General features: G+C 39.3%; 4 protein-coding genes across 4 annotated transcripts; 3 read left to right on the top strand and 1 right to left on the bottom strand.

The window, feature by feature from the left end:
• On the bottom strand, window positions 1-24,577 carry naaladl1 (N-acetylated alpha-linked acidic dipeptidase like 1). The gene is made up of 19 exons (XM_074639183.1): window positions 24,153-24,577; window positions 23,682-23,854; window positions 23,152-23,273; window positions 21,979-22,098; window positions 6,658-6,850; window positions 6,349-6,442; window positions 6,152-6,256; window positions 5,323-5,408; window positions 5,102-5,221; window positions 4,925-5,010; window positions 4,757-4,820; window positions 4,364-4,431; window positions 4,148-4,239; window positions 3,153-3,246; window positions 2,583-2,664; window positions 2,180-2,353; window positions 1,706-1,793; window positions 1,520-1,612; window positions 1-456 (listed from the first exon to the last, which is right to left on the bottom strand). Exons 1-19 carry the CDS (start codon window positions 24,347-24,349, stop codon window positions 279-281), a joined length of 2,229 nt encoding a protein of 742 aa, XP_074495284.1. The 5' UTR covers window positions 24,350-24,577; the 3' UTR covers window positions 1-278.
• LOC141769779 (uncharacterized) lies at window positions 7,842-9,782 on the top strand. The gene is made up of 2 exons (XM_074639185.1): window positions 7,842-8,149; window positions 8,452-9,782. The coding sequence occupies exons 1-2, from the start codon at window positions 7,978-7,980 to the stop codon at window positions 9,648-9,650; spliced, it is 1,371 nt and encodes a 456-aa protein (XP_074495286.1). The 5' UTR covers window positions 7,842-7,977; the 3' UTR covers window positions 9,651-9,782.
• LOC141769782 (uncharacterized) lies at window positions 11,321-13,181 on the top strand. Its single transcript, XM_074639187.1, has 2 exons — window positions 11,321-11,629; window positions 12,031-13,181. The coding sequence occupies exons 1-2, from the start codon at window positions 11,458-11,460 to the stop codon at window positions 13,035-13,037; spliced, it is 1,179 nt and encodes a 392-aa protein (XP_074495288.1). The 5' UTR covers window positions 11,321-11,457; the 3' UTR covers window positions 13,038-13,181.
• Window positions 15,562-18,311, top strand: LOC141769781 (uncharacterized). The gene is made up of 2 exons (XM_074639186.1): window positions 15,562-15,838; window positions 17,153-18,311. The coding sequence occupies exons 1-2, from the start codon at window positions 15,667-15,669 to the stop codon at window positions 18,178-18,180; spliced, it is 1,200 nt and encodes a 399-aa protein (XP_074495287.1). The 5' UTR covers window positions 15,562-15,666; the 3' UTR covers window positions 18,181-18,311.
• Window positions 24,578-26,482: the final 1,905 nt, after the last annotated feature.

The raw sequence follows: 26,482 nt of genomic DNA, 5'->3' as shown, positions 1-26,482 counted from the left end.
TTGTATTAACAGTGGTTCATCTTTAATATTTAAAGTGCTTTAATAAAAAATATTCATTATATTTAAATATTTTAATCCTGCGACAAAGATAGAAGACATCATTCACGTTGCTGTTTGGTGATGAGCTTTGTTCACTGATTCTTAAATCTCCTCAATTAATATCATCCATAAATATTCTTATCATGGCCGAGCTGATCAGAGCTCATTGGCTGAGAGTCCCTATCTTTTTAATATTTTTTAAATCCCTGAGCGAGTGCAGTTCCTCCTCTTCCTCTATATTATATGACGTCAACCAGCGTGTGGGCAGCGCCCTCGATGGCCTGGCTCAGGACTGACAGGTGGTAGTGCACTTTGTCCCAGGCGTTGGACTGTCCCGATGACTCAGCGTTGGCGAAGGCGTCAGCCAGACCTGGGAAGGTTGGCTTGCCGGCACTACTTGAGGCCCAGATAACATGCCTGTGTGACATACAGGGAAATAAAGAGTGATATAACAATGATAGGCGGCTGAACGGTTAAGTGCTAAGTCACAATGAAGCAGACAATCATGGTCATTATCTCCAACATGTCATGACGAGAGGAGTGTAAGAGGACGATTTTTAAAAGAAACTGAGCTTTGGGAACCCTCAACAATGCAGCATGTGTGATAAATGCAATGGGGTGTATTGTATAGGATGAATGCTTTACAGTTGTCTTTGTAACAGCCATGCTAGCACCACTGTCTAGCTTTCTTTAGGCACAGAGGTTTGAGCATGCTCACAATGACGATATACATGCTAATGTTTAGCAGATAATATCTAGAAAACCACGAATGTCAACCTCATGGTGGTGCTAGAGGAAAAGAGACGGGATCACCAAAGTCAATCGTCTGGCGAACATTAATGTTTATTCAAAATTCCATGGCAATCTCTCCAATAATGGTTTAAGACATTTCAGTCTCGGATGTTATGTGTTCCCTGTGCTGTTATCCCTACTCCCCCTCCAGTAGCTCTGCCCAGGTGTGCTGCATTACTCACGAGGTGCACCTGGACTGGGAACGAAGTGTTTCATTAAAAGCTTCTGTGTCGGCAGCAGAAGGGTGAGGCCTCATCTGTATTTTCTTTGTCCCTTTGCACCAAACATGAGGTCATGCTGTCTTTCTATCATTGTGTGTCGGTATTCATGTCTGTCATTATACTATAATGTGAGTTGTAATGACCGTATGTTGCAACCAGAATGCCAGCAAAAAAATGGGTAGCCTACATTTGTTGTTTGTGGTAAAAACATATAGTCCTGCAGAAGCACTTTGTGTTAACCCTCTTGAGTCCGAAGGTTTCACTTAAAACAGTGGCTTTTACCAGGGTAATTAACCAGGCCTTTACTGGGCCCTCATTCCTCCTACTGTCTTTGTATTATGTACAGTATACCTTGTGGCCATCAAGTACAGTGCCGCATCAGCAAACAACACATGCCAGCTTCCTTATATTTTGCATGCTTGCCTTGCGCTCCCCGGGGCTATTAGACTGACACATCATCATCTTACCTGAATGCATATTTATCTGGGAAGGCCAGAGGGTTCAGGAAAGCTCGGTCCAGCAGCATGAGCTGGTCGTTGATCCTTCTGACCTTCAGCGGTCTACGAGAAGAGAGGCGGAGAGAAAGGGGGTTGATTCACTTCTATGTGGACGGCAAAGGAGATTTAATATGTCTGTATTGTTTGTGCTCTTACGTTTCATTTGCCAGGTCTGAACTGTGAATCACCTGGTCCAAATGAGTCGCTGCACTGCGGAAGCTGGCCACGGCTTGTTTTAGTGGTTCTGAAACAAGACACAGATCAGCTGTAGCAGCAGCCTCTCGGCAAAGATTTCACCCTCTCTAATGCTCTGTGACTGCTGGTAGGAGAAACAGATGCTGCTTCTACTATTTGTTCTGTTCTTAAGTGCAGCCTGAAGACAGTTTTTCTAGTAGTTTCTTGCAGAGAGCATTTTGTTTAGGTTCCAGTCAGAGACTCTGTCAACTTTAGGTCCAACAATTAGAAGTAATGCAGTAAGTCAAATGATTGTTCCACCCCTTTGTCTGAACCATAAAACTATAACATCCACTGCCCCATTTGAAACACAAAACCCAGATTGAACTCATTTATCTATTTACCCTTTAGTGTACTGCACGTTCCTGCATCACTGAAACATCTCTAACTGCTTACCAATGGAGATATCCTTAGCTTGCAGTTGGTTCTGATAGAGGGTCACTGTTGTGTTGAGGTAGTCTTCAAGAATCTCAGCGTAGTCACTGCAGTTTAATGGCAACACCAGGCTGTCAGCCAATCGGATCAGGATGTTTCCTGCTGTCCTGGCAATGGCCTGGTGACTGACGAACCCTGAGAGGAGGAAGTAGTAGAATGAGATGTTATTAACAAAAGAGGAATTGTTGGGAGATGTTTTGCTGTCTTTTTTGTGGTCAAATTTGACAACAGAAGGTGGAGAAATTGAGTAGAATCTGTTTGGCTTAGAAATACAAGGCTTTTTGTTAAAATATACCACATTTTCAAATGATATAACATAAAAATAAAGCTTCATCTGCAGTACCATGACAGAAGAAATGCTCACCAGGGTCAATGAACTTTGAAGCGTAGTCAAAGGTGTCGTATGCTGTGTGGTACGCAGGGTAAATCCGAGCTTTTGTTTTACTCTGTATGAAGAAAAATATCCATATGTTGGGAGTTTCATGACTAAATGAGTCTAATTCTGACTTCTCCTCACACGTGCACACAAAATAAAACTGTCTTGGGTGACAGCCTGTTATAAACAAGAACTAAAATGAGACAGCTTAAAGGTAAACAGCAGCAAGATAGCAAAGTGCAACATATTGATCCAGTTGGCAGGGAGGAGGGTTGGCTTGTGTCTTCAAGCCAATGAATAGTTAAATAAATGATGAAAAATAAAAAACAAGGCTTGTATTTGTGGTCACATCATTGCACCACAGATTGAAGATAGTTGTTGTGCTTGTTGCTGCTGCCTTCACATATTTCGATGGGGAAATCAAACTGTATTACAGTTGAATAACTTTTGAAATTATAATTGTCACCATACAAGGTTTCTACAACCTACATACAGCACTCACATTGTCATCAGACAAAAATCTATGACAGTACGTCAAAGGCAGCGAGTCTTTCATACCTTGTCATATGTGTATGAAATGTCCATGGAAGCGATTCCCAGGTGATGGACAAAGGCAGCGTAATCACTCCCTGCTCCTGCCAGGTACCCCACCCTGTCCAAGGAAGACGAGAAAACAAGAAGCATCTTTTATTGAGTGCAACACAGATCTGAGATTTCCATGGGGACACATACAGTATACTTTAATATGAACGATGCAAATCTCACAATACTATAAACTATTCTGTATTTTCAATGCAATGATTTGTCCAATCTTCAACAAAACAAAAAAAAGCCATGTGGGGTTATCTAACAAGGTACTGCCTGTAAAATAATTAGAACTGTCATGATAATGCAGACGATAGGCAACAAAAATGTAATATTATATCCCATGCATTCTGTTGTTGCTGAGAATACTTGATCATCTTCAGCTACACACTTTTAGTGACAGCCCCCTTCATTTGCATTATGAGGCAGAAATGCATAAAGAAATGTAAAAAAAAAACTGTACAGAAATAAATAAGTTTGGGAAAATAAATAAGGGGTGAAATGCAAAGCGAAAATCGTGCAGAGTTAATTATGTAATTAATTAAATAAATACATAAATACATTTAAAAATAAATATGAAATAAATAAAAATAAATAAGAAAAAACAAACAAAAACAAATGCAAAAATAAATAAATAAATAGAAAATGCATAAATAAATATATAAATAAAGGAGCAAATTAAAACTGAAATATCAATTTATGTTACATTTTTATCAATTAATTAATGGCTACATTTATTTTAAATATTATTTTTGCCACATTAAATGACTATTTATGAGTCATTTATTTATTAATTTATTTTTTATTTTGGCAGGTACCGTCCTCCATATTCTTGGTCTAGATCAACAATGGGCTAAATACCTTGCATACATAGTATTGCAAAAATTCAAACAGAGATGAGGGGTGCTTCTCCCAGGATGCAATGCAATATGTGGGAAAGTTAGAGAGGTGGAGCAGTAGTTCATTACTTGGGAATGCGTCCATGGGCCGGGCTGGTCCTGTTGGCATACTGGATCCAGTTGTCATACACAGATGTGGAGTCCAGTCCAGGTGCATCGATCTGGAGAACAAACACACATTCATGTGACAGGCTCCTTGTGGTGTGTGGACAATAGTTTTGCTCAAGTTCAGATGTTGAAGAGAAACACCTGAACACATACGTAATTTATTTTTAAAGAGCTCACCTGTTTTGTGGCTTTGAAGATGACGTTCTGTAGTGATGGCATCGCAGAAGCCCTCAATGTGGCATTGGCTGAGGAGTGGAAGATGAATGAGTGTTTTGGATTGGCAATACTAATACCTTGTACATTTCCAAGGCACAACACTTGCAGTCTCAGAACACAACTTACAGTTGCAGCCATTGTAGGAATCCTTCTTCATGCATTTAATATTTTGTACCACTAAATAATTCATGTCTGTCAACAAGAACATTCTTACAAACATCAGAAGGCTGAAAAATCAATCATAAATCAATCTAAATTGTAAATGTCCGAATTTTTTTGAGGAAACTACAATGGATGCATCTGTCCAGATGAAACCAAGGACTGAGACTAGATATTTTCTTCTTAGCTTCTTACCAAAAACAGCTATATCCACATTGATGTAAGCAACGGTTCGTTCACTGAGCTTGGTGAAGTATTGCTAAAGAAAATACAAGATCAAGGTCATATTGCAAGGTCATATATATGCTTATGAACGCATGAGCATATTGCTGGGTGTTATGTCTAATCCTGTGGATAAATCACCTCTGTGTACTCTGCAGACCCAATAAGGCCGAACTCCTCCGCTCCCCAGCTTCCAAAGATAATGGACCTGCGAGGCCTCCACTTGCCTGCATGGAACAGAGAGGAACAGAGATTAAGTCTTTATCCAGAACTATAAACAAAACAAGAAGTCATTCATTCAGCTATGACTGTCCTCACCCTGCTTGACCATCCTGCCCAGCACTCTGGTCAATTCAAGCATGACCGACGTCCCACTGCTCGGGTCGATGGCGCCATGCACCCAACTGTCCCTGTGGTTCCCATAGATCACATACCTGTCTGTGGACATAAACACACACAGAGTAAAACACAGTAGAGTAATTACAAGCTGAAAATAGATGATATAGAGTGACTGATTTGGACTCGGCCTCCAGTCTCACCTGGCTCGACACTCCCTCTGATAACTCCCATCACATTGGAGGAGTTCTTCACCTCCTCATAGTTGAAGATGTCCAGTCTCACATCACTGGAAAAGAGTTCCCAATTCAGAAGTATGAAGCAACAAGGAATGGAGACTAATAGATGTCCCGCTGCTCCAACAGGAGATTGTATTTATTAAAAAAAATAGACATAAATTTGCTATTTTAAGCATTAAGCTGGGACACTTTAGTTGCTCTTTAGGTCAACATTAAAGGTCCAGTGTGTAGGATTTAGTGAGATCTAGCGGTGAGGTTGTAGATTGCAACCAACTGAATACCCCTCCGCTCACCGCTCCCTTTCCAAGGTCGTTGGAGAACTTACGGTGGCCTTCAGGTAACGTAAAAACACAAAAAGCCCTATATAGAGCTGGTTTCTCCGTTCTGGGCTACTGGACCCGCTCCTTACGTAGATATGAACAAAAGTTTCAGGTGATTATACACGAATGAAAACATAGTTATGAATATTATATTCCATTTCTGCTAATAAATCCCCCTAAATCCTACACACTGGTCCTTTAAGACAAATAAAAATAATCAGACTGAATTTCTATTTCATTTTCACTTCATTATCGTATTATTTATTTGAATTGCTGAAAGAAATTTGGGCAGCTAGTGAGAGGTGTGGAACCAGGCTGCAACATCAAAATAATGCTTGAAAACAAGAGAAACAACAGATATAACATATGAAGTAAAAATGAAAGGATTGATTTCTTTTATAATTTAAACAGGTGCATTGCTCTATAATTCTCCCAGATCATTTTTAAATGCAGCTAATGCCTAGCAGTACTACCTGTCGTTGAAAAGAGATGTGGGTTTGAACCCCGGACCGCCAAAGTTGTAGGTACAGTTGAACGCTCCCTGCCATAGAGCTGGAGCTGCTTCGCCACCTAGTTCACTGAAATGACCCATGGGAAAACAAGTTAGAATATATTCATAATCAACCATTTGCTGTATTAATTCCACAAGCAGATTTGCCAAATCACAAACCAGATTAGCCTGTAGGCATCCTCAAATCCGATTGGTTGCATTGGAATGGGAGGGATCCCTGTGATGTTCTCGACTGGAATTCTGTAGGTTTCATCTAAAGTATAATTGTGAAGAATTTATAGAAAAGTTAAATATTAAAATAAAAATGACCTGATTTTATCTTTGTGTGCGTCTTTGAAGCTAAATGAAGCTGTTGTAAAAGTCCCTCCCTGGATTGTATGGGAGCCAAAGTGCAACAGTAGTAGAGTAAACAATAAAAAAGAAAACACTACTGTATTGTGAAACATTTTTACACAAGTCACTGGTTACCTTTGGCAGCCAGGTAGGGTGTGAGCATGTCTCCATAGTTAGTGCCAAAGGAACCTCTCTCCACACCAGAGGGCGGCATGTACCAGGAGTGAGGATACGTCTCATTGATGTCTGACATGAGACCATCGTTGATGTCCAAAGGGTCTGTGTAGACCAGCACACCGATGACTCCGTAGGGTGCTGCATTGATGGCCTGCATGAGACACACATGGCATTTGATTAACAACACAATTTAATTTACACCTTTCAATAAACTTAAAGGAACAGTGTGCAGCATTTCGGGAGATCTATTAGCAGAAATGGAATATAATATTCCCAACTATGTTTTCATTAGTGTATAATCACCTGAAACTAAGAATCATTGTGTTTTTGTTAGCTTAGAATGAGCCCTTCTTATCTACGTAGGGAGCTGGTCCTCTTCACAGAGTCCGCCATGTTGCTCCACCATGTTTCTACAGTAGCCCAGAATGGACAAACCAAACACTGGCTCTAGAGAGAGCCTTTCACATTTTTTTAACGTTACCTGAAGGCCACCGTAGTTCTCCGTCACGCTTGTGAAACTGCAGTAACGTGAGCCACAGAGTGCTAAACCGTGGTAACGCCAGCCTCTGTCTGACTTCTGTTGCTCCTAAAGTAGTGTTATTATGGTAAGGACGGCATCTGAGCGAGGCGAACGACATTACCCCGGTTTTGCACTCTGCAGCTCACGTTACCGCAGTCTTGGAAAGAGAGGAGTGAGCGGAGGGGTACTCGGTTGGTTGCAATCTGCAACCACACCACTATCCTACACACTGTCCCTTTAATGTAACAGGCATTTCCACCTGGAAGCATTGCAGTACAACCATCTTTCTACTGATGGCCATTGAACTGTGACAACACTCTGCATGCTTTACCCAACCTTATTTTTTGTGCCTGCCATTTATGCATATTTGTCTTTGCGTTGTTGACTGATCTGGGTTTTTGCTGGTCAAAAGAGAGACCATATAACTGTAATACATGTGGGAGAGAATTCAGATTTAGCTGTAACTTGAAAAGCCACATATATTATTAGATATATTTGGTTGGGTAGGGAATGACATTGCAAAACAATTTGGAATGTTTGATCTGAGGATAAGCCCTTCAGTACTTTATCGGGTGGTGGATCCATGGAAGAAGAAGAAGAGCTCACTTCCACTGTCGGAACGTTTACAGTGTGACACCCAGCGGAAGTAAACAACACAAGCGCTCGTAGCTGTGGAGCCGCATCAGAGACTGTTATTATAGAGCATCTTTGGCTGCATTGAATCAGCAGGACATTCTTTCATTTGTAATTAAGCAACAATGTCTTCAGTTGAGTATTTGAGAGAGTTTGTCAACGAGCGACTAACTGCTGCTGCTGAAGAAATATTCGGAGTTTTTAATAAAACCATTATCGAGTACGAGGAAGAGATCGATCGTCAGCGCAAACTGTTGGATATCGTTTGGAATCCTGAAATAAATTTGATTAGGATAGGTGTGTAAAACTTGATTATTTTAATACCACAAAACAGAGGAATTATATGTATATGTAATCAAAATTATTTAAAGTGTAACTAAACCCCCAAACCATTTTTCCAGCTGAAAACCAATGTACTTTTGTCAAAAGCATTTTAATTCTACATATTGTATTTTAAATATGCATAGTGACCCCCTCCTATAAAACCACCGTCTCCAACGCTTCAATGTCTGCATTGCACTGCAATTTACTTCCATGTCTGCATTTTCTTCTTTACCATCAAAGTAGTATCCTCTTCCTTTTGTTCTCTGTCCCTCCAGAGCTCCCACAGCAGCATGTCTGTAAGGAGGAGGAGGTTCTCGCTGACCAGCAGCTCTGTATTCAGGAGAGGAACTCCAATCTGGACCAAGAGGACCCAGAGCCTCCACAGATTAAAGAGGAACAAGAGGAACTCTGCACCAGTCAGGAGGGAGAGCAGCTTGAACTGGAGCAGGAGACTGAGACCTTTATGTTGACTCCTACTGATGAGGAAAGTGACCACAGTGAACCAGAACCGAACAGTGACCACCAGCTCGTCTCTCACAACTCTCATGTAGCTGAGAGCCAAGATCAGAAAGGAGGTACGCATGGAGAAACAGGATCAACTAGAAACACAGAGCCAAAGAAAAGACATAAAAAAAGCAAAAGTCGCAGTAACAATGTAAACAACTCCAACTTGTTGAAGATTCACCGTAATACTCAGGCAGATAAAGCGTCTTTTCAATGTGACACGTGTGGGAAAGCTTTCGAGTTTAAGTCCCATTTGTATATACACCTGAGAATACACAGAGCTGAGAAGCCACATTCTTGCAACGTCTGTGGGAAAAGATTCAGTCAGATATCAATATTGAACGATCATGTAAGAGTCCACGCAGGTGAGAACTTGAAGCCATATTCTTGCAAAATATGTGGAAAAGTTTTTCGATATAATAGTTATCTGACGGTCCACATGAGAACTCACACAGGTGAGAAGCCATATTCTTGCAACACCTGTGGAAAAGATTTTCGATCTAATAGTCACTTGATAGACCACATGAGAATCCACACAGGTGAGAAGCCGTTTGCATGCAAAACATGTGGAAAACATTTCAGATCTAGCAGTAACTTGATGAGCCACATAAGAGCCCAAACACACGGGAAGCCACATTGTTGCAACACCTGTGGTACAAGATTCAGTCGGAAATCAGAATTGAAAATTCATATAAGAACCCACACATGTGAAACGCCACATTCTTGCAAAACATGTGGGAAAGATTTCGGTCGTAACAGTGACTTGACGGTCCACATGAGAACCCACACAGGTGAGAAGCGATATTCTTGCAAAACATGTGGAAAATGTTTCACACGTAATAATGACTTGTTGTCCCACGTTAGAAGAGCCCACACTGGTGAGAAGCCGTACATTTGCAAGATCTGCGGGAAAAGATGGTTTGATGCGTCTCAATTGGCAAGGCATACAAGATCGCATACAGACAAGTAGCCTTGTATTTGCAAAATATGTGGGATACAAGGGGTTCATGGTCAAAACACAAGAACTGATAGCAATGTAGAGCCACATAATTGTAGCACTTGAAGGAAAAGTTTTACTTAAATCAGGCTTGAAAAAGCACCTGAGAATAATAAACACAGGAGAAACCACGGAGCTGAAACTGCTGTGGATACCTGTTCACTAACTGAATGAAATACAATCACTACATCTCTGTAACTAAATGTCTACAATTCCCTTGAGACAAGGTCACAATATGTTGAAGTAGTATATTGTCAACAATGCCATCAAGTTGTGTTGAACTAAACTTGTTTTTTCCTTCATATTACTGCATTACTCATTTTTGTTAGCAACAATATTTCTTTGTAACTATCATAATCTCCCAAATCTTTGAAACATCTTTGTTGCGCAGTGAGTTCATAGTTCCTACAAATGTTAAACCTGTTAATGAATATTATTTTTACAATTTTCATACACCACTTCGGTTATATGAGTGGATTGTGAACTCTGATGTTGAGGCTGAGAAACCATCTCTCCACTGGTGTTGGGTCACTTATGTTGTCATCCTGCCAACTAGAGTCTTTGTCTTTTTTGTCTGCAACATGTCATTTTAGAAGTGACACATAAACACAAATTGAATATGGTTAAATGCTGTACTCTGATCTCATGTTTGTATTCTAACAATAAAGCTTTGTATGGTGATGATTTAAGAATACCAGATTCATCCTGAAATCTAAAGCTATAAAAAAAAATCCTGTTCATCAAGGCAGCAGTCGTTGTAGCACGTAGTTCTGAGTTATAGGGAATACGGGACGCAGAGAGAGACGATGGGGAATACTAATCTGAGGGAATTAAGGGGTGCTGGAATTCACATTAAATGGATACTGAGCATAGTAGAGAGAGCACAGGTCCAGGTACTGTTAGCTTTTTTTAAGGGGAACATTTTTAAAAATATGATATGGATAAACATGGATAGGGTGCTAGGGTGGCTGACATGGATAGGGATTTTATAGCAAAACTAGACTGTAAAACATGGAGGATTAAATATAGGTTGGATAGATAGATAGATAGATAGTAACTTTATTGATCCTGAGGGAAATTCAAGTTTCCAGCATCACAGTTCCATAGTGCAAAACATGTTAGTAAAAAGGCAGTTAATAAAGCTAGTAGTGCAAAGTACAAAGTACAAAAAAATTATACCAGATATAAAAATACAAGGAGATGAAGAAAACTGTTAAAACTGAATATAGTACAGAGTAACAGCTGTGATACAGGACTATTAAAAAAGTGAATATAGTGCAGAAGAGACTATTAAAAAAGTGAATATAGTGCAGAAGAGACTGTTAAAAATGAATATATTGTGCAGGGTAACTCCAGTAGCTTAGTCTGTGAAAGTGCACTGTGTGCATTATTATCTGAGTCTGTCTGTGGAGCACTTTTTAGGGGGGGTTAGGGTTAGGGGGTATTTCTGTGGGTATGTTTATTATTATTTTTTTGAGAGATAAATAATAAGTCTACTGTCTGGAACAGAGGGTGGCAGTAATGCACCAATACACTGGATTCCAACAGTCGTTAACAAGAAGAAGAAGAAGAAGTAGCAGAAGAAGAGCTCACTTCCACTGTCGGAACGTTAACAGTGTGACAACCAGCGGAAGTAAACAACACAGGCGCTACTAACAGCAGCTGCATCCAGAGACTGTTATTATAGAGCATTTGGCTGCATGCACCTATTATTGCATTATCTAGAAAACGATATTATAGTCGCAGTGCAGATAATTATTTAATTTATAATTAAGCAACAATGTCTTCAGTTGAGTATTTGAGAGAGTTTGTCAACGAGCGACTAAATGTTGCTGCAGAAGAAATAATCGGAATTTTTGAAAAGACTATCTTCGAGTATGAAGAAGAGATCGATCGTCAGCGCAAACTGTTGGATATTGTTTGGAACCCTGAAATAAATTTGCACAGGATAGGTGTGTAAAACCTGTAATACCACAAAACAGAGGAATATTCTATTTATGTGTGATCAAAATGGTTTAAAGTGTAATTAAACCCTCAAACCACTTTTTTCAGCTGAAAATGAATGTGTATGTGTATTTAGTAACGTTATTGTTACTGATAGATTCAGGTCCTAATCTTGACACTAAGTGCAAAGTATCTGAATTCTACAGTATTGTGTTTTAAATATGCATTATTTACTTTACTGGTTGAAAACTGGTTATTGCAATTGAATTTTGCTATTCGATGATCTGGAGGCAGGTGACGTAAATGGAGGCAGCTTTCGCACAAACCAACTCTCCAATGCTTCAATGTCGGCATTTTCTTCTTTACCATCACAGTAGTATGATATTCCTTTTGTTGTCTGTCCCTCCAGAGCTCCCACAGCAACATGTCTGTAAGGAGGAGGAGGTTCTCGCTGACCAGCAGCTCTGTATTCAGGAGAGGAACTCCAGTCTGGACCAAGAGGACCCAGAGCCTCTACAGATTAAAGAGGAACAGGAGGAACTCTGCATCAATCAGGAGGGAGAACAGCTTGAACTGAAGCAGGAGACTGAGACCTTTATGTTGACTCCTACTGATGAGGAAAGTGACCACAGTGACACAGAACCAAATAGTGACCACCTGCTCCTCTCTCACGACTCTCATGTAGCTGAGAGCCAAGATCAGAAAGGAGGTATGCATGGAGACTCAGGATCAACTAGAAATGCAGAGCCAAAACCACAAAAAAGACGTCACAAAAGCACCAACTTTTTCAAGATTCACCGTCATACTGAGGCAGAAAAAGCGATTTTTCAATGTGACACATGTGGGAAAGCGTTCGAGTTTAAGTCCCATTTGTATATACACCTCAGAATACACAGATCTGAGAAGCCACATTCTTGCAACGTCTGTGGGAAAAGATTCAGTCAGATATCAGTATTGAACGATCATGTAAGAGTCCACGCAGGTGACTTGAAGCCATATTCTTGCAAAACATGTGGAAAAGATTTTCGAAGTAATAGTTACTTGACGGTCCACATGAGAACTCACACAGGTGAGAAGCCATATTCTTGCAACACCTGTGGAAAACATTTTCGAACTAAGAGTCACTTGATAGACCACATGAGAATCCACACAGGTGAGAAGCCGTATTCGTGCAAAAGATGTGGAAAAGATTTCAGATCTAGCAGTAACATGATGAGCCACATGAAAACACACACAGGTGAGAAGCCACATTCTTGCAAAACATGTGGAAAACGTTTCACACGTAATAATGACTTGACGGCCCATGTTAGAAGAGCCCACACTGGTGAGAGACCATACCTTTGCAAGGTCTGCGGGAAAAGATACTTTAATGGTTATCAATTGGGAAGGCATATAAGATCGCATACGGACAAGTAGCCTTGTATTTCCAAAATATGTGGGAGACGAGTGGTTCATGGTCAAAACACAAGAACTGACAGAAGTGAGGAGCCATAATTGCAGCACTTGAAGGAAAAGTTTTACTCAAATCACAGACTTGAAGAAGCACCCGAGGATCAAGAAACACAGGAGGAACCATTGAGCTGAAACGCCTGTGGATACGTGTTCACTAACTGAATGATCATCTCTGTAACTGAATGTCTACAGACTCATTTTTGTTGACAACATTTCTTTGAAAAAATCATAAACTCACAAATCTTTGAACATCATTGTTAAACAGTGAGTTCATAGTTCCTACAAATGTCTAACCAGTTCAATTTTTTTTACATTTTATATACTTCAGTTATATGAGTGGATTGTGAACTCCTGCCAACTAGAGTCTCTTATTTTTTGTGTGCAACATGTCATTTAAGTTTATATTTTTATGTATTTTGTGATTGCATCGACTTGGTATAGTTTAGTTGTTTCTGGCTTTAGAAGTGACACGTAAACACAAATTGTAGATGGTGTGCTACATGGTGCTGTCAATGAGTCAGCCTGGTAATAAATATTATAATCAGTGCCCAAAGGAACATGGGAAAATAAATGTTGTTTGTTTGATCTCATGTTTATATTCTAACAATAAAGCTTTGTATGGTGATGATTTAAGAATACCAGATTCATACTGATGTCTAAAGCTATATGAAAAGATATGAGAAGATGCTTAAAATGTTTCTTGTTCTTTACTACGTATAAGGCTGTGCAGGTTTACACTTGAATGTGAGTGGTTTATATTAAATGACGCACTCCTATACAGCCAGCAAGACAACCTTCATCCCACACATATGCATCAAACTCACTGCAGACTAGGTTGTAAAACATGGAGGATAAAATATAGGTTAGGCTTACTGTGTGTGGGTATGTGTAGGCCTATGATTTTATTATTATTTTATTTTTATTTTGTTTTGTAAGTCTGTTGTCTGATAATGCACCAATAAGCTGGATGCCAACCACAGTTAAAACAAGAAGAAGAAGAAGAAGAAGAAGAAGAACCCGCACATCCGGCGGGAAGTAAACAACACAAGCATGAGTAGCGTTAGTTGAATGCACCTGTTGAAGGAGCAGGAAGACGATGTCGTAGTGCGGATAATTATTTAATTTGTAATAAAACAACAATGTCTTCATTTGGGTACTTGAGAGAGTTTGTCAACCAGCGACTAACTGCTGCTGCTGAAGAAATATTCAGAGTTTTTAATAAAAACAAAAACAACAACAAAAATATATAGAGGTATTTGTACATTTAATAGGCCCATCTTAATGTGATATTATACTTCTACTTTACTACATTTTACAGGCAAATATTGTATTTTTTAGGCCACTATATTTACTTAACAGCTATATTACTTTGAGGATTAAGATTTTTACAAAAAAACTCTGATAGTGAGCTTATTAAATATGATGCCTTGTTAAACTATCCATCAGTATGTGTACCTGGTAAAAAAATTAAATAACTCCAGGTGGAGGTACTATCATTTGCTACTTTTACTAACCAGTGAAAAATTGTCTTTGAAATAGCTCGAAACAAAGGTTCAGGTTCAGGTGACTTTATTTGTACCCGTAGGTAGATTTGTTTTGCAGCAAAAATAGAGGATGGCATTCGTATTGACAATAAGGTAGAGCACAGACAAGAGACAGACATACCAAAAACATGACAAAGAGGACTCACAGGGAGAGGATAACATATACCTTGAAAAACAAACTGGGTGTTTACGAGGAAATATGGAAATCATTTAATGATTTCATAAAAAGTAGTGTTATTGGTGAGCTTCTACAGGAGGAATACTTAAGATAGGACATGTAAAAATTCAAAATAGTGGTAGACCCTCTGAAGGGAATGAACTCTTTTTATTTTATTTATTATTTATTTGCTATATATTTATTTTCTGTTTATGTGTATCTTCATTTTGTTAGAGGTGCCATTTAACTGTTTAACTGTATGATTGATACTGTGAAGCTGTATATTGATTTTGGCCCTGTGAGAAAGAGAAAAGTGAAGAGAGAACGGGTGGGTGGGTGGGGTATGTTATGTTTGTTAAAGTAAATCCTGTATTGAATATATTACATAATAATGCTGATGTTTGTATAACAAAAAAAACAATAAAGACATTGTTAAAAAAAAAAAAAAAAGAGTACTCAAAGGCTTACTGGAATATAAGGACCGAGCAAAAAGAAAAGAAGGCCACAAGAACAATATGAAAAAAAACTGAAATATCAGGACAAAAAAGACAATAAAATGAGAAAAAGGATAAACTTTTCCATAAATATGTGCAAAAGCTGCTAGGACTTATTTAAATGAACAATTGCAGCAAATTGCAGAAAATAAGTCAGTGTAGAGAGAGAAAAAAACAATTTCCCTGTGAAAGGAAACAAGACAGATGTACAACCTTTAATGAAAGCGGAACGATAAGCTGACTGACTTCAACTGTCAGAAGTCGGAACGTTAACAGTGTGACATCCAGCGGAAGTAAACAACACAAAGCGCTGGTAGCTGCGTGGACGTGTCGAGTTAGCTGGGAGGTTATATTGTATTTGTAGCGCAGATAATCATTTCATTTGTGATTAAACAACAATGTCTTCAGTTGAGTATCTGAGAGAGTTTGTTAATGAGCGACTAACTGTTGCTGCTGAAGAAATATTTGGTGTTTTTGAGAAAACTATCGTCGAGTATGAAGAAGAGATCGACCGTCAGAGAAGACTGTTAGATATCGTTTGGAAACCTGCAATAAAGTTACACAGGATAGGTGTGTAAAGCTTCATTATTATAATACCAACAAACAGAGGAGTTCGATTATATAACCTTATAATTCAAAGTAATTTATACTGCGTTCAAAGAGATGTTTATGCGAGCCTGTTTGGTTCAGGGCTTTCTGCTAGAAAGGTTTTATTTGAACCTAAAGAGTGTGTGTATTAAATTAAATAAGGATTAATGAATTTTGCAAAGCCATAAAAAATGTATTTGTTCTTATTTATACTTATTTTGTAATAATGTGTATATTTTTTTTGTTGTATTTTTTCTATTTTCAAAGTTTTTTTCACCTAATGACTAATAATAATTCCAAAATGAACTGAACTTTCAACTCAACCTACAAAATAAAGGAGGGAAAAAGGAAAAGCTGTTTATCATTGAGTGGATTCCAGTTAAAAATCTTCGAGTGGATGTTTCAATCTCTCTACTGCACATATTTAAACAATAACTTGACCATTATATTTTGCTAAACCTAACTGGGCTTGTTGCCTAAACCTAAGGAGTTTTTTTTTACTTTATTACCAACACAGTAATATTACAGTACATTAGACAATACAACAGTAAAGGGAGTAATTAAAATTATGCTAATTACACACAATAAGGAAAACACCACAAATACTTAAAATGTGAATAATCCACATATATATTTTTAAAAATGTTGTCCATGCGATACGTGTGGGAAAGCTTTCACTTGAGAATCCACACAAACGTGAAGCCGTTTAAATGCAACACCTGTTGGAAAAGGTTATGTTGGGCATCAGAATTGAAAACTCACATAAGAACGCACACAGGTGAGAGGCCATATTCTTGCAAAACATGTGGAAACATTTTTGGACGTAGTAGTAACTTGTTGGTCCACATTAGAAGAGCCCACACTGGTGAGAAGCCGTATTTTTGCAAGATCTGCGTGAAAAGATACTTTCATATCACATCCATCCATGGTCAGTAGTAAACAGTTGTTAAATAATAATAATAACAATATATATTTTTCACGCTGGTATTGGATTGGCTCTCGGTATCGGCCGATACCACAAGTTCTGGTATCAGAATCGGTATCGGGAAGGAAAATTGCTTTTGGAACATCTCTACAAAAATGCTATTTACACATTATAACCTAAATAACACTGACGGGGACTACTGTACATGAGTACTTTCATGTTTTATACTATAAATTACTGACCGTAAAATGGAACGTTTACTAAAGTTTTCAATGCATGGGTATTTATACACTGTTATTGGTATTTTACTTACATGTGTTAAGTCCTTCCATCCCTGCTAATATGTTTTATTTATTTCTCTGTCCCTCCAGAGCTCCCACAGCAACATGTCTGTAAGGAGGAGGAGGATCTCGCTGACCAGCAGCTCTGTATTCAGGAGAGAAACTCCAGTCTGGACCAAGAGGACCCAGAGCCTCCACAGATTAAAGAGGAACAGGAGGAACTCTGCACCAGTCAGGAGGGAGAGCAGCTTAAAGTGAAGCAGGAGGAGACTGAGACCTTTATGTTGACTCCTACTTATGAGGAAAGTGACCACAGTGACCCAGAACCAAACCGTGACCACCAGCTCCTCTCTCACAACTCTCATGTAGCTGAGAGCCAAGATCAGAAAGAAGGCAATCATGGCGACACAGAGTCAACTACAAATGCAGAGCCAAAGAAAAGACATCACAAAAGCAAAAGTCACAGTAACAATGTAAACAACTCCAACTTGTTAAAGTTTCACCGGAATACACAGGCAGGTAAAGCGTTTTTCCAATGTGACACATGTGGGAAAGCTTTCAAGTTTAGGTCTTATTTGTATATACACCTGAGAACTCATTCAGGTGAGAAGCCACATTCTTGCAGCTTCTGTGCGAAAAGATTCAGTCAGATATCAACATTGAAGGCTCATATCAGAATCCACACAAGTGAGAAACCATACACTTGCAAAACATGTGGAAAAGATTTTCGATACAGTGGTCACCTGATGGTCCACATGAGAACCCACACAGGTGAGAAGCCGTATTCTTGCGAAACATGTGGAAAAGATTTTCGATATAATAGTCACTTGATAAACCACATGAGAACACACACAGGTGAGAAGCCGTTTGCATGCGAAACATGTGGGAAAGCTTTCGCACTTAGTGGCCACTTGATAGGCCACATGAGAACACACACAGGTGAGAAGCCGTTTACATGCAAAACATGTGGAAAAGAGTTTGGACGTAACCGTGGCTTGTTGTCCCATATTAGAAGAGCCCACACTGGGGAGAAGCCGTACCTTTGCAAGATTTGCGGGAAAGAATACTTTGAAATGTCTCAATTGGCAAGACATGTAAGACTGCATACAGACAAGTAGCCTTGTATTTGCAAAATATGCGAGAGACAATTCAATTCTTGTGGTTCATGGTGAAAACACAAGAACTGACGGAAGTGAAGAACTACATAAATGCAGCAGGAAAAGTTTTACTCAAATCAAGGACTTGAAAAAACACCTGAGGATCAATATACACAGGAGAAACCATCGAGCTGAAACTGCTGTGGAGACGTGTTCACTAAGAATACCAGATTCACACTGAAGTCTAAAGCTATAAGCAAAATGTATTCATCAAGGCTGCAGATGGAAATGACACTCTGTGATTCAAAATTGTTTTCAGATATCCCAAAGGTGAAATATTTGAGCTATTTAAGAATCCAGATATAGCCTTCAGTTAATCAAATCACTAAAAACAATTTCACTTCTATTTTAAGGATTGTTGAAACTCTGTTCAGTCACGATTCTCAGTCATTAAAATTAATGGTCTTTCCTGCATAAACTTTTATAGCTCTATAATCCCCCCGTCACCACCAGCGGGGTGTTGGGATAGGTTGCATTCATTACTCTCAAAATTTATTTGGAAAAGCAAATGCCCTTGTATTAACTTCTTTACCTCACAACAAGATGGACAATCCCCAAATTGCATGCTCTGCCATCGGGGAGTTTCTGGTACATTTTTGCATATTGTATGGGATTGCTCAGATGTTTTTAGATTTGGAAATGTGTCTCTTCATGTCTGTCAGAGATTACAGAATGCTCTGTACCATGCTCTCCATTGGTTTTATTGTTGAATGATGATTGTATGTTGAAATTTAGTTCCAACAACGATCGAGTATGGCAGGCTGGCCTTACAGCAGCCAAAAAAAAAAATGATCGCTCTACGTTGGCAGGCTCCATAGTCTTTGCAGAGACAACCGTGGTTACTTACTTTTCTAGATATTCTTTACAGTCTGTCACAAGAACTCATGGTGCAAAACAAAATACTGTAAATGTTTTAGTAAATGCTGTTGAAAGTATAAAGGAGCTAATGTAAGTAATACGTAAACCCTGGCAGGGATGTGTCATGGGTGGTTGACTGTGTTCTTGGTTTGGTCATGGTATCGGTCATTGTGTGGATGATTTGCAATGGTGCTGCCTTGGTGGAGTTAGTGTGTTGTATGGTACCACTTCTGCACGTGAGTGGCTGTCATGAGGTGATCCAGTATGGATCAGTACCACATCGTATGGTATGGTGTTTCCAACATTTTTTTTTTGCTCCCTACTATTACCGTATAGCAGTTTTGTATACATGTAAATGTATGTGCTATGATACCTCTTTGTAGGGAATGATTGGTGTAGTCCTGTGGGGCGGCGGGGATATGTTGGGATATGTCCCGTGAAGTTGTTTCTATCTGTATGTATGTATTATGTAATCAATAAAAATCTGATCACAAAAAAATCAAGGCAGCAGATGGTTGCGAATGACATATAAAGTAAAAGCAGTTAAAGTGAAGAATAGTTCTTTTCAGACTGTTAAGTTATAGCATGCAAGAGGTGTTTTAATGTTGCAGCTCACAGACTGGAGGTTAAATTGTTAAAGTATGATTTAATACCGTTTGGTAGTTTGATCAGTGGCGCTGCTTCAAACTGAACAAGGGGAATTTAACTACATCTACTCAAGTACAATATTCAAGTACATTAATTGTCCTCAGATGGCCAAGATTGCATGTAAACTCCACACCGATGTGAAATCTTCCAATAAAAAAAGATCAGTTTTGAGGTATTCTTTGATTACTTTTCTTTTGTGCAACAGCTAAAGTCACTTTGCTGGTAAAGATTTTGACATACAAAAAGTGTGTACTGTAAGTGCCAATGTTATTAGAAGCAAAGATTCAGCCTTCAGCTCTGGATTCCCAGCAGACAGCCTGAGAGACTCTGTAGACATAAGGGTCTGAAGGTACAGTCATAACACTGTGTGTTTATTAAAGACACGTGCTAAGAGTGAGAATAAGGGATGTTCGTGAGGTGGGAGATCCGCCATTTGTGCATGTGAACCCTGTTTATTGCAATAAAACTCCGAAAAGCAGATGTTCTCTGTAAGTTCATGTTTTATATTTTGTTAAGAGGAAATTTTCCAAAACAATTTGCTCGGCAGGATCCCAACAGAAACCGCCACTCGGTGAGTGAATAAATCATTTTCTTTTCCTTTATCTTACCCTGTGTGCAGCTTGATGGGAAAATTGTACCAAATTGAATATTTGACAGGGCAGCCTCCTCGGGAAAGTTAAATCCAGGATGCTGGAAAGGAGGCTCCGACCGGTGGTGTAGTGTATACACAGGTATATGGGATATACCTACCTCTTTTTCTGCCCACCTATCAGCCAAAAAACCTTTTGAGGAGAGAGGGAGAGTATACCCACCTCCTGCTCGACAACCTACCAATATACCTAGTCGCACACTCACCTCATTAATGACCGCTATACCACAGGCTCCGACCGATTGTCGAACCTCAGATTCAGGAGGAGCAATGCAGTTTCCATCCTGGCCGTGGAACAGTGGACCCGCTCCTTTGCAGGGCTGTTGGAGGGGTCATGGCATAATGCTCATGCAGTCTAAATGTGCTTTATTTGGTCTCAAGGCACAGCCGGGGAGGAGGAGATTGTCTGGTTTGGGGGGCTCAGAATTGCGCTTCTGCTCTTTGCAGATGATGTGGTCCTGTTGGCTCCATCGGACTGTAACCTCCAGCACTCACTGGGGTGGTTTGCAGCCGAGTGAGAAGCGGTCGGGAGGGAAGTCAGTACCTCCAAGTCTGAGGCCATGGTTCTCTGCTGGAAAACAGTGGATTGCGTCCTCCAGGTTGGGAGTGAGTCATAAGATCTGGGTAGTGACCAAAGGAATGAGATTGCGGATACAAGCGGCCAAAATGAGTTTCCTTCGTAGGGTGGCTGGGCTCAGCCTTAGAGATAGGATGAGGAGCTCAGATATCCGGAGGAAGCTCGGAGTAGAGGCGGTGCTCCTTTGAGTCGAAAGGGGCCAGTTGAGGTTGTTCAGGCACCTGATTAGATGGTGCGGCTGAGGCTCAGAGGTCGGCGATTCGATCCTCGACTCCTCCAGTCCACATGTCGAAGTGTCCTTGTGCAAGATACTTAACCTTAAATTGCTCCCGAAGGCTGTGCCTTTGGTGTGTGAATGAGTATTTGTATTAGATACTGATGGGCAGGTTGGCACCTTGCATGGCAGCCTCTGAATGCCTCCTGGGCACCTCCAGCTAGAGGATTGCCGGGCACCCCCAACTGGTAAGAGGGCCCGGGGTAGACCCAGAACACGCTGGAGAGATTATATATCTCATCTGGCCTGGGAACGCTTCGGGTTCCCCCAGGAACCACTGGAGAGAGGGACGCCTGGAAGACTTTGCTAAGCCTGCTGCCCCTGTGACCCATCCCCCAAATATGCGGATGAAAATGGATGGATGGTTGTATACAGAAACTCATTTTGAATCTTGCTGACATACATTTTCTTGATTTTCAGGCCTATTGTGCAACACATTAAAGTATGCAATGTTTTTTTTAAAATTTGTTTTCAGTTGATATTATTTCTCACAGTCACATTGCTGTAATGAAAAATACAAGCAAGGTGAGTTTCGTTAAATTGGTTAGACTGTAAATTCCTGTCCTCAACACCCTTTACTATCTCAATAAAAGGTGTCATTTAAAGATCAGAGGTGTTGACTATATTGCTGACACTTGGCAAAGCACTCAAAACTCACTAGCATGCAACTTTTGGCACAGAAGTCTGGACAGATTGTCTCCGCTTATCTTTATAAACCATAACCAAACACAGAAAGGATAATAAGTTACTCACTTTAGCAGCTCTTCCCGCTCCGCCATATCTGGTGATCGCGATGGTTCCTTCCAGGTCCACTGTCTTGTTCAACAGCTGGTAGTCACTTGGTTTCCCCTGGTTGGCGTACACCAGTCGTCCCTAAAACCATAAGAAAAATCAACATTGGCCAATAAAAGCAACACACGTGATGGTGAATGACGCCAGGATTAGGTGAACTTTTCATGACCCAAGTTCAGATCCTCCTTGGGATTCGGCAGAGCGAAGGTAAACTACACAATATTTAAAAGAAATACTGTATCCACGATATAAGACCTACGATATATTTATTCAGATTTCCCAAATCTTCTCACAAAGCCAATCATACAACTCCCTGTGAACCCTTTCACTAAACTCTTGTTCTGTTATTTCAAATGCTGAAAGACTGTTATATAATACTGACTAACAAAAGACTTTATTGTATTCCTTATCACTGCCTCCTCTTTCATTACATGTCTTATTATCCTCCTCACCTGATATAGATGGTCACAGATAGTAACAACCAGCCTTTATTACTCTCAACAGATGGGCTCTTGTTGGTTTATGAACTCAGTCTACATTATAAAGTGTGATGTTATCAGTACTTGAGAAACAAAGCATTGGGGGTTTATTATCTTTTAGGAAATGCAATTTTGTGGCATCTGTAAAGTCGCATCTGAAAAAAATGAAACAGCTAAAAAACAATCATTCCAAATTATTGTTCTCTTATGCTTTTCCCTCTTTCCCTTTTTTCTCATTGTTTAGACATGTATAAACTAAACCTTCCTCCAAGCTCCAGATCTACTTTTGTTGCACCACCACTTAACTGTGATTGCTTAAATCAGGATAAATATCCCTTATCCGTCCTCTGCCAGGAGGCTTGTGCTGTGTGAAACAGGGATGTGACAATCATGTGATTTTTATAGTGTCAGTGAGTTACTTCCCTGAAATGATGTACGCCTCATTTAAAGAGGAAGTCCCATGAACAGACTATCCATAGCTTTATCTGTTATACGGTATCTGTGCAATAAAACACTGGATGCTCCTTCTTTTACTATATTAAGTAAGTGAGTTTGGCTACAGATTTGGTTTCCAAGACAGGTTATTCTTGTTAAAAACGCCTTCTTTGGCTTTTTATTAAAAAATATTACATTACCCAAAGGGGTAGCTTTTTACCTTTGGGTGTCCAGCAGGGGAGTATGCAGCGTATGGCTGAACCACATCAGGATCATTTTGGTCTTCAGTATAATTCTTCTCTTTTTCTCTGGCAGTGTGCAGCACAGTATCAGACGAGCTCACTGAAATGAACAACTCACGGTGAATGGGCTGCTAGCACAGAGAGTAAAAATGATTATTTCCAGCTAAAGTTGATTTTGATGCAGCATCATGGGAAACATACAACAAGCAACATTTTATAATGTATAAATTGGCTTCCCTGGAAAAACCCTGCAGATGTTATAGATCATTTAAAATCCAGTTTTACTGCAGAAAACCATACAGCACGACACACGTAGTAAAGACTATTGACTCACTCCATCTTATAATGCAATATGCCATTTGAACAGTTTCTATGAAGTCACTGTGTTAGCCCCGATACCTTTTAATCCCCCTGTATCCCTGAACTTTCTAAACCTGTAGGTAAAGGATACGTGCTGAATGTAGAGGGATGGTGTAACTGTCCCCACGTTGATTCCAACACGACTCACCTACAGTGACCTTGTTGGGGTTCTTGGGATCCGGGAAGGACAGGTAGACCATGTACTCCTCTCTCCAGGCTTGGTCCAGACCGGTTTCAAGGTCCTGCCATCTCTTTAGCATAAACTGCACTGTCTGCTCGTCTCCTTTTGATGTGGCCATATGAGGCACTTTGGTTAACTCCCTGTGGAGGAAGAAGAGGATAAAGAAAGGTTTGATCCGGTAATGTTTTGGATAATTTACTGTCAAAAGCCACGAGGAATTTAAAGTGGTACCTCGGGGAAACCACAAAGGGATCGAGTGACCTGTTGTTTTCCATGAAACCTTTAGGAATATATTGTATGATTCTAAATGAACCCCATGACCTCATAGACTGAGACATTTCAATGTGACAAAAGCTGCTTGAATATAGGTTGAAAATGTTGTATCACTTGAATAAATAATTACAAAATGAAAAGCATAATTAATTGAATTTAACTCACCGAAGGTTTTCCTGAATCTGGATGTTGTCCACCTCAGACAAGAACTTCTCAATGAGGCTCTCGTCCACATCCTTCGCCACATCCCTCACCCAGGACGGTGCGCTGCTGCTCTTGTCAATACCATAGTGGCCGATCAGGATGCCTGCAGTCAGTACGGCAGCACCACACACAATCCCAATCAGCACCTGCTTTATCATTCTCCTCCCTGGAATTAGACCTTCTGAGAAGATAGTTCTCCTCCTCTTTGGACCTGAATCTTGAGCCAGACAGTGAGCTCTCTCCAAAAGTCAGGAATGTTTGTGGTGCTGCTTATGAATCCACGCTTATGTAAGAGAAAATCCTCGCATCTGAGTCTCAAATGATCACCGCAACACCAGTGCAGCTGCTAAAGCGACCTCCCATAAGAAAGAGACATGCTCATTGTAAAGTTTTCTCATTAATATTTTCAGATGGGATGGACTTTATCCCTTTGTGTGTGTGTGTGTGTGTGTGTGTGTGTGTGTGTGAGAGAGAGAGTCCTGTGAATATGAATATTTGGATTTGACGTTAAACTTTAAATCCTTATCAGTTTCTAACCTGAGATTATGATTTTAAGAGTGATTTCTGGACTTCTTTTGGGTGCAAAAGTGGCCCTCTACTAAGGATGAAAGGCTTAACATGTTTTAAACTGTATTCATTGCTAAAAAAGCAATATATTCACAATTTAAGTGCCTCTTCTTAGCTTCATAATACTTTGAAAAGCTGAAAATGTCATTGTGTGACATGATAAAGACTGTTCTCCATTACATTAATAGTTAGTTTAGTGACTTAAACATAACAAAATACACAAAATAACTTAAAATAATCAAATAAAGACATTATGTTCAAATGATGTTTCATGTGCAACACAATTCTGTCAGCACATAAATAAAATTACTGAACAACATGTTCTTGTTTCAACTTTTTCATACAAGTACAGTATGGAACATAACTAAGACTGTCTTGACTGTGTGCTTATAAATCATGAACTTAGATCATTTGATTTGCTAAAATTGTTCATGGATCTTGTGAGTCGAAGGACATAATGTGTTTCATTCTGTATGCCAATGCCACATGATCACGATCTTTATTAGGGTGGCATATGACTTCTTCTCAGTTCAATATTATGTGATGATAGCACACACGATAAGATCATGTGCTCCAAGACAATTTATTTAATTTTATAGTTGCTTTAAATGCTACTAATAATGATATAATCATCTGTAATTTTAGGTTGATTGTCAGTGTAACCCCCTACCAAAAAGAAGTTTGATGAGTTAATTTCAGTTAGTTCCATCAAATGTATTTATATTTGAGGGACCACTATTTTTTTTAAAAATCTTATTTTCATTTATAGACTCATGTAGGGAGCATTAGCTTGCATATGAAACAACAACACAAGTCAGAAGGTACACACATATGCATTATAAGACAAAAAAAACTGCAGTTAAGGAAAAAAATAAAATAAATAGTAAACAAAAATAAACAGTTAAACATTTGGACATTCAGGGGGTTGACAGTGGGTCATAACGTAAACTTAAAGGTCCCATATCGTGCTCATTTTCAGGTTCATACTTGTATTTTGTGTTTTCTACTAGAACATGTTTACATGCTGTAATGTTAAAAAAAAACTCCTCATACTGTCAGCCTGAATATACCTGTATTTACCCTCTGTCTGAAACGCTCCGTTTTAGCGCATTTTGACGGAATTGCAACAGAATTGCGTTGCTAGGCAACGGCTTGGGTTAATGTGTACTTCCTGTCAGCTGATGACATTCACATGCACTGCAACCAGGAATAAACTGGGACACATTTAGAATGTTTACGTTTATTATTGTATATTCGTGACATCACGAATGGGCAGAAATCTTGACAGCTTGTTTCAAATGCAGAGCTTCTGAATACAGGCTGTGTGTATTTCCCTGTGGATTGATTGTTTCAATACTTTCACAGTATTTATATAGGACTTAAGCCTGCTTTATAATAAAAAAACATGAAAATGTCATTTTTTTATAATATGGGACCTTTAAGTAATTGAGCCACAAGGACTAAATTAAAATGAAAGAGACTTAGGTATGACATCATATAAGTTATTAACAGACTGACTATTCTTAGATAATAGCTTTATGAATGATAAGTAGCTTTTGCATTAATTTTTTTAAACAAATTAAGGAGGGTTTACTGTTTTTTTTTTTCATTGCAATTATGAATATGATATTCACCCAGAATGATAATTATGTTTAGACGGACCCCTATCATCAGGCATACAATTACAGGAAGCCAAAAGAAACAGACTGTTAATAAAAAGCAAA

The sequence above is a fragment of the Sebastes fasciatus genome, chromosome 6 (genome assembly GCF_043250625.1).
Source record: "Sebastes fasciatus isolate fSebFas1 chromosome 6, fSebFas1.pri, whole genome shotgun sequence".
Taxonomy (NCBI): Eukaryota; Metazoa; Chordata; class Actinopteri; order Perciformes; family Sebastidae; genus Sebastes; species Sebastes fasciatus.
The sequence above is the reverse complement of the archived record's forward strand: the minus strand, read 5'-3'. Positions and strand labels throughout refer to the sequence as shown.